At 44.4% G+C, this 13,922-nt stretch overlaps 1 protein-coding gene across 6 annotated transcripts in view; it reads left to right on the top strand.

Annotated features, from left to right (window-relative positions):
• The window catches only part of LOC140736189 (PHD finger protein 20-like), a 98,926-nt gene that overhangs the window by 67,426 nt on the left and 17,578 nt on the right, over nucleotides 1-13,922 (top strand). For all 6 annotated transcript variants that reach the window (XM_073062088.1, XM_073062087.1, XM_073062084.1 and 3 more), the window contains 3 exons: nucleotides 1,920-2,104; nucleotides 7,372-7,471; nucleotides 9,734-9,929. In XM_073062088.1, the coding sequence (XP_072918189.1) occupies nucleotides 1,920-2,104; nucleotides 7,372-7,471; nucleotides 9,734-9,929 (481 nt within the window). The remainder of the gene's footprint in view (nucleotides 1-1,919; nucleotides 2,105-7,371; nucleotides 7,472-9,733; nucleotides 9,930-13,922) is intronic.

Here is a 13,922-nt window from a genome sequence, read left to right as displayed (position 1 = left end):
TTGTTTCCCTTTCATTTATTTTTCTGCCCTGCATGTATGAAAACATTAATTTAATGTGATACTTGAACCCAGTTCACCCCGAGACCATTGGAGTGAAATTTTCTCTAACGTCGTCACAGTTACAGTGCGATGTTGTACCAGAATGTTCATTGAAAGCTATTTTGCTTTGAAAAAGTTTGCCAATAGCTTTTACAGGGATAATGCACGAAGTGGGAAGATTAATTAACTGAGGCGGATTTCGAGGGGGTGAAAGGTGGTAGAGGAGGACGGGGGACATTCTCCCCCCCCCCTCCCCCACAGTTTAAAACAAAATCAGTACTTAGTCCAAGGTCCATCAATTAAAATTCTGATTTTTAATCAAATGGTTGTTAATGCGGAAAACAAAAACTAAAGTTGAAACAGTACCGGGGAGAGAAGCAGGAGGAATTCTTCAATGAGATAATTTTATTAAAGGTTGTTGAGTATTTGAGATCTTTATGCAGTCAGTTTAAAACGGGTAATAGAAAACTTGCTGAGGAGAGATCATCTAGCTGGCTAAAAATATGGTTAAAATGTGGGTTGAGGACTTGCACAGTGAATGGTAGGGCTCTGACGTGTGGTGGAACAAAGGGATCTGGGAGTACAGATCCACGATTTCTTGAAAGTGGCGTCACAGTTGATTAGATCGTAAAGAGAGCTTTTGGCAAACATTGGCCTTCGTAAATCAAGTGTTGAGTACAGGAATTGGGATGTTATGTTGAAGTTGTATAAGACATTGGTGAGCTCAAATTTGGAATATTGTGTGAGTTCTGGTCTGCTTCCTACAGGAATGATATTAATAAGTTTGAAAGAGTACAGAGAAAATTTACAAAGATGTTGCTGGGATTTGAGGACCTGAGTTATAGGGAAAGGTTGAATAGGTTAGGACTTTATTCATGGCATGTAGGAGACTGAGGGGAAATTTAATAGATGTACAAAATTATGAGAGGTATAGATGGGATAAGTGCAAGCAGGTTTTTTTTTAACTGAGGCTGGATTAGATTAGAACTAGAGGTCATGGGTTAAGGATTAAAGATGAAATATTTAAGGGGCACTTGAGGGGCCATATCTGCCAGTGGAAGTGGTTTGATTTCAACATTTAAGAGAAGTTGGGATAGGTACGTGGATAGAAGGGGCATGGAGGGCTATGGTCCAGGTAGATGGGACTAGGCAGAATAACTGTTCAGCACAGACTAGATGGGCTGAAGGTCTTGCTTCTGTGCTGTGGCACTCTATGGAAGTGTGGAGTAGAATTGCGGAGGAAGAAACCTTCAGTGTAGATTCAGGAGATGAGCTGGGCTGAGAGATTAATGTAGGAAAAGTCATGGACATTGGGAGAAGATTTCAGTGGCTCTGCAGTAGGTAAATGAAATGAACCTTTTACTGTGCATGGATTAAAAGACAATTAAAATCCACGTGAGCACTGCACTGATGCACCTGAACAAACTCATCCCATGAATGCTATTTATTGTATATGCCGAAGTGTGGTGCTGAGAGCAGTGCCCTCAGTGTGTTGACCTCATTTTGTGTGCTTCTCAAGAAAGAATGAAGACAGTCCTCTGTATTGACACCAACCTTCACTTTAGTGTTCTCTCTGGTACTTTCACACTCTTATTCTCACTGTCGCACTGCATCGGTACTGTCTTTCACTATCTGTCCTTATTCACCCTGCCTCATATCAGACACTGGCATGCTTTAATTTGCCGTTTCTTCATCTTGCTCTTGCTCACTCTCACCTGGGGGACATTCAGTCTCCTCTTGTGTTTTTCCAAGTGAGTTCAACTCTCTTTCCACTCACAGGGTGTGTTAACTCGAGGGGACGAGTGAGTTGGTGTCTTTTTGATTTTCTTTGCTTGGTCCCTAACACTGGCCCAAGTCTGACAGCAGTGTTGCTGTGTCAGATGTTTCAGATGACGACCCCACGAGCGACTCGTCCACAGACAGTCTCCTCTGGAGTGACGACGACTACAGTCAGGATGTAGATGTGACCACGAATCCTGACGACACCGGGGACGGCGAAGACAGCCAGCTGGAGATTGTGCGCTGCGTCTGTGAGGTAGAGGAGGAGAACGAATTCATGATTCAGGTATTACATGTTGTGTAACGAGTGTAATTTGTAATCCGTACCCTGCATCCCTGTATTATAAATGGGTTGTGTTCCCACAAAACCATCTGTATTACAATATTTCTATAATGACAATCATTGACACAATCAGTAAATTGGGTTATTATTGAGAGACTTTGCTCCGTCTGCCAACCTTCTAGATTGGGAGTTCCCAACCTGGGGTTCACGGACCCCTTGGTTCATAGGTCAAGCTATGAGGGGGGGATCTCATTGAAACCTTTCAGATATTGAAAGACTCAGACAGTGTAGATGTGGAAAGGATGTTTCCCATGGTAGGGGAGTCTAGGACAAGAGGGCACACTTTCAAAACGGAGATGATGTGAAATTTCTTTAGCCAAACGGTGGTGAATTTGTGGAATTTGTTGCCACATGCAGCTGTGGAGGCCGGGCGTTGGGTTGATTTAAGGCAAAGGTTGATAGGTTCTTGATTGGACATGGCATCAAAGATTACGGGGTGAAGGCTGGGAACTGGGTTCGAGGAGGAGATAGAAAAAAGGATCAGCCGTGATTAAATGGCGGAGCAGACTCGATGGGCCAGATGGCCTAATTCTACTCCTATGTCTTATGGTCTATGGGTCCATGGCATAAAAGAGGTTGATTCTAGATGACTTCATCACATCCATGTAGTCAGGTAGTACAAGAAAACAATAACGGAATGCAAAATGAAATGTTACAGAGAAAGTGCAGTCCAGGCAGACAACCGGATGAATGCAATGCCTTCTATCCCCGCTTTGAAAAGGAGAACACAACTACAGCTATGAAGTGCAGTCCAGGCAGACAACCGGATGAACTCAACACCTTCTATGCATGCTTTGAAAAGGAGAACACAACTACAGCTGTGAAGATCCTTGCTGCACCTGATGACCTTGTGACCTCTGTCTCAGAGGCCGACATTAGACTATCTTTAAAGAGAGTGAACCCTCGCAAGGCGGAAGGTCCCGATGGAGTACCTGGTAAGGCTCTGAAAACCTGTGCCAACCAACTAGCAGGAGTATTCAAGGACATTTTCAACCTCTCGCTGCTATAGGCGGAAGTTCCCACTTGCTTCAAAACGGCAACAATTATACCAGTGCCTAAGAAGAATAATGTGAGCTGCCTTAATGACTATCGCCTGGTAACACTCACATCTACAGTGATGAAATGCTTTGAAAGGTTGGTCATGACTAGACTGAACTGCTGCCTCAGGAAGGACCTGGACCCATTGCAATTTGCCCATCGCCACAATAGGTCAATGGCAGACGCAGTCTCAACGGCTGTCCATGTGTTTGGACCACCTGGACCAGTGGTCCCCAACCACATGCACAACATGCGCTACCGGGCCGCGAGGAAACGATATGATTTGGCGATATGAAACGATATGAGTCAGCTGCACCTTTCCTCATTCCCTGTCATGCCCACTGTTGAACTTGAATGTACGCGAGGTCATCAGTCAGTCATTACTTGATGAGTAAAAAACAAACGTTGCTTGAGAGGTTCTTTGGAAGAGTTGGTAGGGGACATAAAAGGCCTAATGATGATGATAACGCAGAGACAGCTGAGGCCGAGACTGCAAAAAAAAAGAAAGCTTCCATCAACAGAAAATACGATGAGTCGTACATAAAATATGGCTTTAATGCGACCAGTGACTCGTACGTTCCAAGCCCCCTGTGTGTGATATGTGGAGACAAGCTGTCTAATGAGGCAATGAAGCCCTCAAAACTGCTTCGGCACCTCGAGTCCAAGCACCCTGCACTTAAAAACAAACCCGTTGAGATTTTTGAGCGGAAAAAACGTGAGCAAGCGGGACAGAAGCAAGTGCTGAGAGCCACCACCTCCACAAATGCTGCTGTTCTGAGAGCGTTGTACTTAGTGGCTAGCTGTATTGCTAAGGCTAAGAAGCCTTTCACTGTTGGTGAAGAATTCATTCTGCCTGCTGCCAAGGACATGTGCCGTACTGTTGGGAGAAGCTGCAGCTAACAAGATGGCACAGGTTTCTCTTTCAGCTACCACAGTTTCAAGGAGGATCGATGACATAGCGGAGGACATCCAAGCACAGCTGTTGGAACGGCTTTATGAGTCACCATGGTGTGCTATCCAGGTCAACGAGTCTACCGATGTCGACAACAAGGCAATACTGCTGGTTTATGTGCGATATATATTTCAAGACGATGTGCACGAGGATGTGTTGTGTGCACTGCCGCTGCCAACTAACACAACTGGGGCACAACTATTCAAGTCTTTGAATGACTACATGTCAGGCAAACTGGACTGGTCATTCTGTGTTGGAATATGCACAGATGGGGCTGCAGCTATGACTGGACGGCTGTCTGGTTTCACTACCCGAGTCAAAGAGGTCGCTCCTGAATGCCAGTCTACACACTGTGTCATACACAGGGAAATGCTGGCTAGCCGAAAAATGTCACCTGATCTTAACAGCATATTGAGTGATGTTGTTGAAGTTATCAGTCACATCAAAGCAAAAGCCCTTAACTCACATCTGTTTGAGCAGCTGTGCGAAGAAATGGATGCAGAGCCCAAACGCCTCTCTTACACACTGAAGTCAGGTGGCTATTGAGGGAGAGAGCCCTGGCCAGGGTTTTTGAGTTAAGAAAGCCGCTACAGAGATTTCTTTCAGGAAAAAAGTCATCACTGGCAGCACACTTCAGTGATGAGGAGTGGATAGCAAAACTCGCTTATCTGTGTGACATCTTCAACCTGCTCAATGAATTCAATTTGTCACTTCAGGGGAGAATGACAACTGTCTTCAAGTTGGCAGATTAAGTGTCAGCTTTCAAAGCCAAACTGGAACTGTGGGTCGGTGAGTGGACAGGGGCATATTTGACATGTTCCCAACATTAGCTGGGTTTTTTGGGAGAGACTGAGGCTGCACCATCCTTCTGACAGCTGGTGCGCGATCACCTATCTTTGCTGTTGACAGAATTCAGGCGTTACTTCCCAACTGCAAATAACCCAAGAAATGCAAAGGAATGTGTCCGCGATCCATTTGTGAATGCCCCCGGTGAATCATCCATGTCAGCGCGGGAAGAAGATCAACTCCTCGAGCTTGCAGATGACGGTGGGCTGAAAAGTACGTTTGACATAACATCTCTGCCGGCATTCTGGATCAAAGTCAAGGCTGAATATCCTGAGATAGCCACTAAAGCACTGAAAACGTTGCTTCCATTTCCAACATCGTATCTCTGTGAAGCGGGGTTTTCTGCAATGAATGCAACAAAAACTAACTTGTGGAATAGTCTGGACATAAGGAACCCCCTTCGAGTATCGCTGTCTCCCATCACCCCTCTGGGACTGTCTTGTTGCAGGGAAACAAGCCCAGGGTTCCCACTGATTCTGCGATATTGGTGTGTTGCAATGATTTTATATGTTCATATGAGGAAAATATGCGCTGTGCGTTTAATATCCAAACGTTACTTAAAATATTATGATGCTGTTGACTTACAAGTGACTTATAATTGACTTATTACTATATTCATGCAAGGAAAATAGGCACTATATGTTTAATATTAAATTCGTTAGATAAACCCTTTTAGAAATGAAATTGAGTGTATTAGCCACTTATAGTTGACTTATCACCTGTATTCCGGTCGTGATGAACCCCCCCACCACCCCCCCACCCCCCCCGTCAGCCAGTCTGCAAGAATATTGTCAATATTAAACTGGTCCGCGGTGCAAAAGAGTTTGGTGACCCCCGACCTAGACAACACAACAGCTACATCAGGATGCTGTTCATTGACTATAACTCACCATTTAATACCATCATTCCCACAATCCCGATTGAGAAATTGCGGAACCTGGGCCTCTGTACGTCCCTCTGCAATTGGATCATCAACTTCCTAACCAGAAGACCACGATCTGTGCGGATTGGTGATAACCTATCCTCCTCGCTGACAATCAACACTGGCGCACCTCAGGGGTGTGTGCTTAGCCCACTGCTCTACTCTCTGTATACACATGACTGTGTGGCTAGGCATAGCTCAAATACCATCTACAAATTTGCTGACAATACAGTCATTGTTGGTAGAATCTCAGGTGGTGTGAGAGGGCGTACAGGAGTGAGATATGCCAACTAGTGGAATGGTGCCGCAGCAACAACCTGGCACTCAACATCGGTAAGACAAAAGAGCTGATTGTGGACTTCAGGAAGGGTAAGACAAAGGAACACATACCAATCCTCATAGAGGGATCAGAACTGGAGAGAGTGAGCAGTTTCAAGTTCCTGGGTGTCACAAGATCTCTGAGGATCTAACCTGGTCCCAACGTATCGATGTAGTATAAAGAAGGCAAGACAGCAGCTATACTTCATTAGGGGTTTGAAGAGATTTGGTATGTCAACAAATACACTCAAAAACTCCTATAGTTGTACTGTGGAGAGCATTCTGACAGGCTACATCACTGTCTGGTATGGAGGGGCTACTGCACAGGACCGAAGAAGCTGCAGAAGGTTGTAAATCTAGTCTGCTCAGTTCCATCTTGGGTACCAGCCTACAAAGAACCCAGGACATCTTCAGGGAGCGGTGTCTCAGAAAGGCAGCATCCCTTATTAAAGACCTCCAGCACCCAGGGCATGCCCTTTTCTCACTGTTACCATCAGGGAGGAGGTACAGAAGCCTGAAGGCACACACTCAGCGATTCAGGAACCCCTCTGCCATCCGATTCCTAAATGGACATTGAATCTTCGGACACCTCCTCACTTTTTAAAAAATATACAGTATTTCTGTTTTTGCACATTTAAAAAAATCTATTCAATATATGTAATTGATTTACTTTATTATTATTATTTTTATTTAGTTTTTTTCTCTGCTAAATTATGCATTGCACTGAACTGTTGCTGCTAAGTTAACAAATTTCACGTCACATGCCGGTGATAATAAACCTGATTCTGATTCTGATTCTGAGGTGCAAGGCCATAACGAGGCAGATTCTGAGGCCCAGAGTCCAATTTATCGTACTACGAACCGTTCAGTGGTCTTATAACGAACAACGGGATAGAGGCTGTCATTGAGATTGGTGGTACATGCTTTCAAGCTCTTGTATCCTCTCCCTAATGGGAAAAGGGAGAGCCCCGAACAGTGATCGCTGGCACTGACCGTTAAAGCGATTACGCCAGCTGTTACCCTCCTGCATCGCCCTATCCTTGGGGATAGTTTGCAGTAGATTTCCAGGCTAATTGGTGAGGGAGAGCGGATGAGTGGTGTATCTCATTTCCACGTTGTTCTGCTCTTTGACAGTGTGAGGAGTGTCTGTGCTGGCAGCACGGTGTCTGCATGGGTTTGCTGGAAGATAGCGTCCCCGAGATCTACACCTGTTACATGTGCCGCGATCCCCCAGGTGAGTGAGTGCTGCAGAGTGGCTCGTTTCACATAAACCTCTTAAATGCACGGGAATGGAGGTTGGCGTTGTTGGATCTGGAGAGGTTATAATCCAGGGGTTCTCCGGAAGTCAAGAATGGGACATAAAACTTATGGTTACAGTCATTATATTAGGTGTTCATAATAAAGAAATAATAGCCAATTCAGTCCACTGTGTCGGGAAGGAGAGTGAAGTGTGAAAATAAAGAAAGAATGAGAAAGTAAGCAAACATGAGAAGTCCTGGTCACCTAACAGACCAGGAGTCCCCAATCTACGGTCCACCCCTCAGTTAATGGTAAGGCTCCATGGCATAAAGCAAGTTGGAACCCCTGAGCTAAACAAATAAGAAACTTTCCATTGATAAGGAACTATCTATGAGACAGATTAAGTGGTGTGGCTCAGGCTGCGGAGAAATGGCTAGAAAAATATAGAACTACTACAATTACTGAAAATTCTTTAAACAATTGCCAACAAACAGGTGACTATATAAAAATGCAAGCAAGCACAAAGTAAGTTAAATGCAATAAAGATAACGGTTTAGTTTCTTGACCCAACAGTAAGCAACCATTTGGCTGAGCCTTAACGAGTCTGGCATCCGGTTCACCTGTGGTGGATGCATTAGTTGAGGGAAGGTTATAGGACAGGAAGACCTGCTGTGCTTTGGATGGTGTCAGTGGATTTTGAGTCATCAGTTGGTTTGTTTAGGGTGATACATGCTTTCAGGCTAATGCATCTTCTACCAAATGAAAAGGATGGAAATATCTACTTTCTCCTCAAAGGCCTATCGGATTCTTCCTTCTTCAGCTGCTTGCCTCTTCCACCTATCCCCTCTTGATTTGTTACTTCACACTTCCCTCACCTAGTTTCACCTATCACCTGCCACCTTGTACACCTTGCCCCTTCCCCCACTTTCTTATTCTAGCTTTTCCCCTCTTCCTTTCTAGTCCTGATGAAGAGTCTCGGCCCGAAGCATCAACTATTTATTCCTCTCCATAGATGCTGCCTGACTTGCTGAGTTACTCCAGCATTTGTGTGTTGCTCTGGATTTCCAGCATCTTTGCATTTATGGCCTCGATATCTACCCTGTTAGGCCCTTGAGATCTTTTTATGTTGCATTAAAATTGCTCCTTGTTCTTTTAAGCTACAGAATATAGCTTTAATTTTTTTCAGATGCCTGCGATGGGACAACCTAGTGCAGGGGTTCCCAACCTGGAGTGCCCGCACCCCCAGGGGGTGCGAGATGGAATTTCAGGGGGTGCGACAAGAGTGGCTTGTGTGCTTGAGTGATAAGTCACGAGTCATCACTCAGCCAGCTGCCAGTGTGCCTTGAGAAATGGTAGTAACGTTTGTCCCAAGTACGCTCCAGTCTCCCACTGCCCGAGTCAGCGTTGAGGATTCTCATCAGTGTTACCTGGGAAGTTACACCTCAGAGTTGAGGAGTCTCATCAATTTACTGTTTACAATTTTTTCTGAATAAATTAGAATCTAATTGCTCAATTTATATTTGCATTTTATGCACTGAGTTAAAAGCTTATTTTTTTAAGTTCAATTTGTTCACCCGCAGTATTGTATGTGGTTCAAAAATTAGAAATTAGACTTCTTCATCTTCAAATGTGATATTACTTTTGTAGGGGGTGCGAACATTAATCAAACATTTCCTAGGGGTGTGGGGCATAGAAAAGGTTGGGAACCACTGACCTAGTGAGTCTGCTGAATTGCCTACAATAGATCTTGGATAAGGCAACCAGAACTAGGAACAGTACTCCTAGTTTGATATCACCAGTGTAATTGTCGCAGCGCTTGCTCATTTCTAAGAAAGATGAGCTGTGTTTGTCACATGTTCATGGAAGCAAACATTGAAATGTGTCGTTTGCATCAACGACCAACACACTGTGCGGATGCGCTGGAGGAAGCGCACAAGTGCTGTCAAGCTTCCAGCGCCAATGTAGCATGCCAACAACTTACTGACCCTAACTTGCAGTCTTCGCAAAGTGTGAATGGAACCCACGCAGTCTCATGGAGAATGTACGAACTCCAAATGGCAGGAATTGAACCCAAATCGATGGTGCTGCAAAGTTTTGCACTAACCAGAGAGCTGCTGAGGCACCTTCTTTCAACCGAGGTCAGTGTGCTGTTTGTAAAGGACTTACTGTGAATCTGACCTTTTGCATGCCCATTTGAGTGAGGGATATGTTCCGTTCTTGACTGTTGTGGTTAATAGTTCTGTTCTTTCTGCCGTAGAGCACCGCTTGAGTTCTCGCTACTGGTACGACAAGGAGTGGCTGGCCAGTGGCCACATGCATGGCCTGGCCTTCCTCAAAGAGAATTATTCCCACCAGAACAGTGGCAAGATAGTGGCAACGCACCAGCTGCTGGGAGATGTTCACAAGGTCATCGAGCTGCTGCATGGGCTGCAGCTGAAGATATACATTCTACAGTAAGTAGTGGCACAGCTCTGTGTTAAACCCAGCAAAGCCTACCATCATGTGGGGGAAAGGTCAGCAACTATTGTCCAAAATGCCTGACCACAGCATTTTCATAAATTTAAAAAATAATTACTTATGTAATTTCCCCTTTTGTAACAATTTTACCTTTCATAGGTATGTTCAGGAAACCTTCCTGAACACACCCAACAAACTACAGCCATCTAAACCCCTTGCTTTAGGGAGATGCCAGTCAGTATTTGGGAAATTAAAATCTCCCATCACAACAACCCTGTAATTACTACACGGTTCCAGAATCTGTCTCTCTATCTGCTCTCAATGTCCCTGTTACTATTGGGTGGTCTATAAAAAAACACCCAGTGGTGTTATTGACCTCTTCCTGTTTCTAACTTCCACCCACAGAGACTCAGTAGACAATCCCTCCATGACTTACTCATTTTCTGCAGCCGTGACACTATCTCTGATCAACAGTGCCACGCCCCACCACATCTAAAGCCTGGGACTCTAAGTAACCATTCCTGCCCCTGAGCCATCGAAGTCTCAAGGTGTGGCAGCTGTATCGAGGGTGCAGAGGGTGTTGTGTGGGTTAGAAGTTTATCTTATGAGGAAAGATCGAGTTAGCTAGGGAATCATCCCTGGTGAAGGTGGCAGAGTTTGTCATCGAAACTTTGGTTATAGTCGATCCCTTCACCTGGCTGGAAGCCTGAGAAGAGTGTATTTGTGGTATATGACAGGAAAGCACTAGATCCCTTTGCAGATCAGGGTGAGTAGGTTGTGGGAAAGCTACGTTGGCACAGGAATCACGGCGACTCGTGCAGGCTGCCCCAAGCACATCCTCGGGCACGCGTTGGTCATTGATGGAAACAACGCATTTCGCTGTGTGTTTCGATGTAAATGTGCATCGTGTGAATCTTTGGAGTGTTACTGTAGTGTGCTGGTTAAGCAGCTTACAGAGTAAATAGACTTTACTGAGGAATAGACTGTGAAGCTTAAAAATTCAAGATGGTTTAATGTCATTTCCAGTACACAGGTGTAAAGGAGAACGAAATAATCTGGATCTGAAGCAGTCCAAAAAAAAACACGAGATAAAGAACACAAAACATGCTGAGTACCTGATCTGAAATGCTTGGGGCCGGAAGTGTTTCGGATTTCAGACTTTTTGGAACTTTAGACCATAAGAGCAGAATTATGGCCAGTTGGCCCAACAGGTCTGTTCTGCCATTTCATCATGGCTGATCCCTTTCCCTTTCAAACCCACTCACCTGCCTTTTCCCCGTAACGTATCATGCCTTAACAAACCAAGAACCTATCAACCTCTGCCTTAAATAAACCCAATCAGATTCATGGCCCTCTGGGTAAAGAAATCCCCCCTCATCACTGTTCTACTTGTTCGCCCCTATAATGTGAGGCTGTGTCCTCTGTTCGTAGACTCCCCCACTGTAGGAATTATCCTCCCCGCATCCTCTCTATCCAGGAGTTTCAGTGGGATAGGTCTCTAATGTCAGCACGTCTTTTCTTAAATAAGGGGCCCAAAACTGCTCACAGGTACTCCCAAGTGAAGGCCTCACCAATGCCTTATAAAGCCTCAGCATTGCATCTGTGCTTCTATATTCTAGTCCTCTTGAAATGAATGTTAACATTATATTTGCCTTCTTGACACTGATTCAACCTGCAAATTAACCTTTAGCGAATCCTGCACGAGGACTCCCAAGCCCATTTACACCTCGGATTTTTGAATTTTCTCCCCATTTAGAAAATGATTAAACTTTTATTCCTTCTACAAAAGTGCATGACCGTGCATATCCCGACACTGAATTCCATCTGCTTATCCTCCTAATTTGTATACTGCAAGTTCTTCTGCAGCCTCCCTCCTTCCTCAGAACTATCGATTTATCTTTGTATGGTCCGCACACTTGGCTCCGAGCCATCAATTCCACCATCCAGATCATTGACAGGTAACGTAAAGAGAAGTGGTCCCAACACCGCCCCCTGCAGAACATCACTTGTCACTGGCAGCCAATCAGAAGAGGCTCTGTTTATTCACACTCTGCCTTCTGCCAATCAGCCAATCTAGTAACTTTCTTGTAATGCCATGGACTCTTATCATCTTAAGCAACCTCATGTGCAGCACCTTATCAAAGGCCTTCTGAAAATCAAAGTACACAACATCCACCAATCCTCCTTTGTCTATCCTGCTTGTTATTTTCTCAGAATTCCGACAGGTTTGTCAAGCAAGATTTTTCTTTAAGGAAACCATGCCGACTTCGGCCCATTTTATCACTTACCAAGTATCCCAAAACCACATCCTTAATGATGGACTCCAACACTGAGGCCAGGCTAACTGGCCTATAATTCCCTTTCTTCTGCCTCCCTTCTTTCCTGAAGAGTAGAGTAACATTTGCAATTCTCCAGTCCACTGAACCATGCCAAAATCGATTGATTCTTGAAAGATCATTACTAATCCTTCCAGAATTTCTTCAGCTACCTCTTTCAGAACCCTGGGGTGTAGTCCATCTGGTCCAGGTGTCTTGTCTACCTTCACACCTTTCAGTTTCCCAGGGACCTTTACTCTAGTAATAGCAACTGCACTCACTCCTGCCTCGACACTCTCGAACTTCCAGCATACCTCGAGTGTCTTCCACAGTGAAGGCTGATGTAAACTACTTATTCAGTTCGTCCACCATTTCCTTGTTCCTCAATTACTACCTCTCCAGCATTATTTTCCAGTGGTTCAATATCTACTCTTTATATATCTGAAAAAACTTCTGGTATTCGTTTTGATATTGTTGGTGAGCTTACCTTCATATTTCATCTTTTCCCTCCTTAAACCTTTTTTCAGTTGCCTTATGTTGGTTTTTGCTCTATTATGTCCTCTCTTTTGTTTTTTATTTTGGTTTTGGCTTTCTTTGTCAGCCACAGTTACGCCATCCTGCCTTTAGAATACTACTACATCTTTGGGATGACTCTGTCCTGCGTCTTCCAAGTTGCTCCCAGAAATTCCATCTGTGGTTGCTCTGTTGTCATCACTGCTAGTATCCCCTTCCAATCAACTTTGGCCAGCTTCTCTCTCAATCCTCTGTAGTTCCCTTTACTCTACTATAATACGGATACATCTTACTTTAGCTCCTCCCTCTCAAACTGCAAGGTGGATTCTGTTTGATCACGTGATTACTGCCTCCTCAGGGTTCCTTTACCTTCAGCTTCCACATCAAATCCAGTTCATTACGCAACACCCAATCCGGAGTAGCTGATCCCCTAGTGGGCTCGATCACAAACTGCTTTAAAAAGCCATCTTGTTGGCATTCCACAAATTCTCTCTCTTGGGATCTAGCACCAACCTAATTTTTCCCATCTATCTGCATATTGAAATCCCCCATGACAATTGTAAAATTGCCCTCTTGACAAGTCTTTTTTGGAGTATATATTGAGACAGCTCAGGATCGTCATAATTTCCGACTCTGAATACATGTGCTACGGGAAAGCAATCTTTGACTTGGACTTGTTCATCCCACAAAGGTACTGATGTTAGCTGTTCAGCGTCTTAGATTTTCATCAGCAACAATCTTGGCAAACTCATCAATGGATTTCTCTGCTGCCTCATGATCAGCAGATGCTTTACCACCACAAACCTTTAAAACTTTTATGCCATGCTTTTTTCTCAAATTACTGCAACCAGCCTGCTGAGTGTTCACAATTACCTTCAATTTTCCATTCATCATGATAGATCTTTGCTTGTTTCATGATCAGCATACCGTTAAGCGGCACATGTTCTGACAAATCTCTCTTTCAATGCACTATCAAGATCTTCACGTTTCGTTTTATAAAGTTTAAAAAAAAATAAAAAAATTCATTAACCGCTGCTCATTACACGTGAGATCATTTCTCAGAACTGTCTGTGGTGTGCAGAGACCTGTGCATCTCCTGGGACCTTCGCAGCGCCTTGTGCAATTTTCCATTTGTGATGTCATGTCGGCACCCAAAAAAAT

This window comes from Hemitrygon akajei, chromosome 11, assembly GCF_048418815.1.
Source record: "Hemitrygon akajei chromosome 11, sHemAka1.3, whole genome shotgun sequence".
Classification (NCBI taxonomy): Eukaryota; Metazoa; Chordata; class Chondrichthyes; order Myliobatiformes; family Dasyatidae; genus Hemitrygon; species Hemitrygon akajei.
Note: the sequence above shows the minus strand (reverse complement) of the source record. Positions and strands in the feature narration are given on the sequence as shown.